At 42.4% G+C, this 2,402-nt stretch overlaps 2 protein-coding genes across 2 annotated transcripts in view; one reads left to right on the top strand and one right to left on the bottom strand.

Moving 5' to 3' along the window:
* The window catches only part of LOC106818786 (uncharacterized protein DDB_G0283357-like), a gene marked incomplete at its 3' end in the record, with an annotated part of 17,425 nt that extends 16,115 nt beyond the window's left edge, over window positions 1-1,310 (bottom strand). The window contains exons 1-2 of the mRNA XM_014823462.1: window positions 1,223-1,310; window positions 496-670 (exon numbers count right to left, since the gene is read on the bottom strand). Coding sequence (XP_014678948.1) covers window positions 496-670; window positions 1,223-1,310 — 263 coding nt within the window. The remainder of the gene's footprint in view (window positions 1-495; window positions 671-1,222) is intronic.
* Window positions 1,311-1,819: 509 nt separating this feature from the next.
* LOC106818787 (3-oxoacyl-[acyl-carrier-protein] synthase, mitochondrial-like) overlaps window positions 1,820-2,402 on the top strand; it is a 3,634-nt gene continuing 3,051 nt past the window's right edge. Inside the window, 2 exon segments of the mRNA XM_014823463.1 lie at window positions 1,820-1,897; window positions 2,031-2,252. Coding sequence (XP_014678949.1) covers window positions 1,889-1,897; window positions 2,031-2,252 — 231 coding nt within the window. The 5' untranslated portion in view covers window positions 1,820-1,888.

Genomic DNA, 2,402 nt, shown 5'->3' with positions numbered 1-2,402 from the left:
CATTATTGCAACACGATAAAATGCATTGCTGTTACGATGTGTTCATATCCAATTTTCTATATGCTATAACTGCATAAAATCTTAGTATTTTTAATGTTGGTGTAATCAGTGATATTTTCGCTGTCAGGTGAGATTATATTCAGCTATATTTAGTTTTTCTGAGCAAAAATCTCGCAATACAGGCTTTAATACAGAGTATTGTGATACATAGTAAGTCCCAGGATAGCGGAGAAAGGTTCGTGTTTAGAATAAACCCAGTTTGGAAGTTCTAGTCTCGAAAAACGCACCATAAAACCGCCCGAGTGAATCACTCAGGGGCTCCTCCAAAGAAAAGAATAGGCTCGCGTTGTAACCATACTCTTGTGTTGGGTTACATTATTGTATCTACTCAAAGGGGTGCACGGTCCATGACTCAAAAAAGGTTAAGAACCACTGCACTATATAGCAATACCATAGGGGCGATGATGCACTCAGTTTGCCGGTTAGGATACATACTTCTCATGTTGATCGGTAGGGTCGGCGTAATCTTCGTTTTTTCTCGCCAGCCTGCTCATACCGGGGCGATAAATCTCCATCGACGGCCGCTTGTCTCGCTCCTTCTTGTGATGGAGGTATCGCTTCTGATTGCTGGCGCTGCCTGAATGCTCCTCGTGTGGGCCTCCTTCCTCAGCTACCGACGCAAACACGCAAGGGTTCGAAATTAAAAAGGGCAGCAAGCAGCGGTTTTGCTAGGGCCCAGAGGTCAGTTTGCTACCTGCTCTCAACGTAGACAGAAAATACTTACTGGCGAGATATTCCTAACAAACTGAAGTAAAAGCAGCAAAGATTCTGCCTGTGCTGGTAAATTCGCTGCCTCCGTTCTTCTATGACAGAAACTGCGAAAGGAATTAGTCTCTGGAAAAAATGTTGATTTCTAACCATGCACTGTACACACACCGTCACACGCACAGCGGGATTACAGGAAATGCGGTTCGTACCAGTGAAAGTGGTAATCTCGGATCTGTCCGTATTTGGTGAGATAAGGCTCTTTTCGTTAGGAGAAGAATTGTTCTGGCACTTGATAAAAAGTTTTTTCGAGTTTACAATCGCTTTTTGCGTGACGGTGATGGCACTGACATTGACAAGGAATGATTACGTCGTTAATCTACTAATCGCTGACATTACATCATGACATCATACGCGATATCACGCGTGAAACATTTTTTTTTAATGACTAGTTTACCTAGATCGTGATCCGTCCTCAGATCCATTGCTAACGTGTTTAACTCTTCATAGTTTAGACGTACTGTTTCCAAACGTTCTTTCTCCATATTTGGAATTGCACTACACCTACGGCACCTATCGACAGTAAACCAAAATCTACGACTTTTATGAATTAAAGTGTATTAACTCATAATATTTAATATAGTTTAACTTCAAACATTTATATAATATAATAAATGTATACCTGCTTGAGAATTTTTTTTTTAAACGTTTAAAATGTTTTAACGAAGAAATACTAGAGGCATGTGGTGGTATAGAGGGCGCTCATTTAGAAGATGTCTGCGCCCTGCATAATTTGCAAAAAGTCTATTTTAGGATACTTGTCAGTAAATATCTTATCCAGATTGCGTATACTCCGGTTTTTAGTTAGACGAGTTGTAGTAGTTCTAGTAGTACTAGGTTAAGTACAGTGAGTAGAAGTTCGTAAAGCAGATGATAGGCCCTAGTACAAATTATATTGACGCCGCAATAATCTCACGTACGGACGTGACGCACTGACAGTGACGGTACGGTATGTGACGTCTAAGACTGTGTGAGTCACACAATTATGAGTCATCGATGTTCGGACTTATTGACATCGTTAAATTATGACTGACTACCGTTAACGTCGCCAGTATGAATTCTCATGAAGTCGGTCAGTAGAAGTTGTGTCGACTGTCGGCGCATGGAACGCATTCACTCCTTTTAATATGAAAACACGATTGTTATTCTCTTTGTCTTTCCACGAACCACGCCGTGACTCTTCACAAACGTTTATTCGATTCCAGCGTAGATCCTGCAGGAAGACATGTCGATTTCTGCAAGGCACGAGGCACTACTGCGTGGAAAGTGCGACCGACCCTCCGGCACGGCGAAGGGTCGTCATCACGGGGATCGGTCTGGTGACGCCGCTCGGGGTCGGCTGCGAACACGTGTGGAAGGAGATCCTTAACGGATCGTGCGGCGTCGGGAATCTTCCCAAGGATCGCTTCCAGGGAATACCGTCGCAGGTACCGCGAGGATTCCAGTTACACAGTTAGTTAACTTATAGTCCTGTAGTGTAGCATCAAGTGCAGTGTGGTACAGGTACAGCTAGCTACATATCCCTCCAATGTTTTGTGTATATTTAAGATTATTATCATTATCATTATTATTATTAT

This window comes from Priapulus caudatus, unplaced genomic scaffold (genome assembly GCF_000485595.1).
Source record: "Priapulus caudatus unplaced genomic scaffold, Priapulus_caudatus-5.0.1 Scaffold2524, whole genome shotgun sequence".
NCBI lineage: Eukaryota > Metazoa > Priapulida > Priapulimorpha > Priapulimorphida > Priapulidae > Priapulus > Priapulus caudatus.
This window is presented reverse-complemented; position numbering and strand designations above follow the sequence as displayed.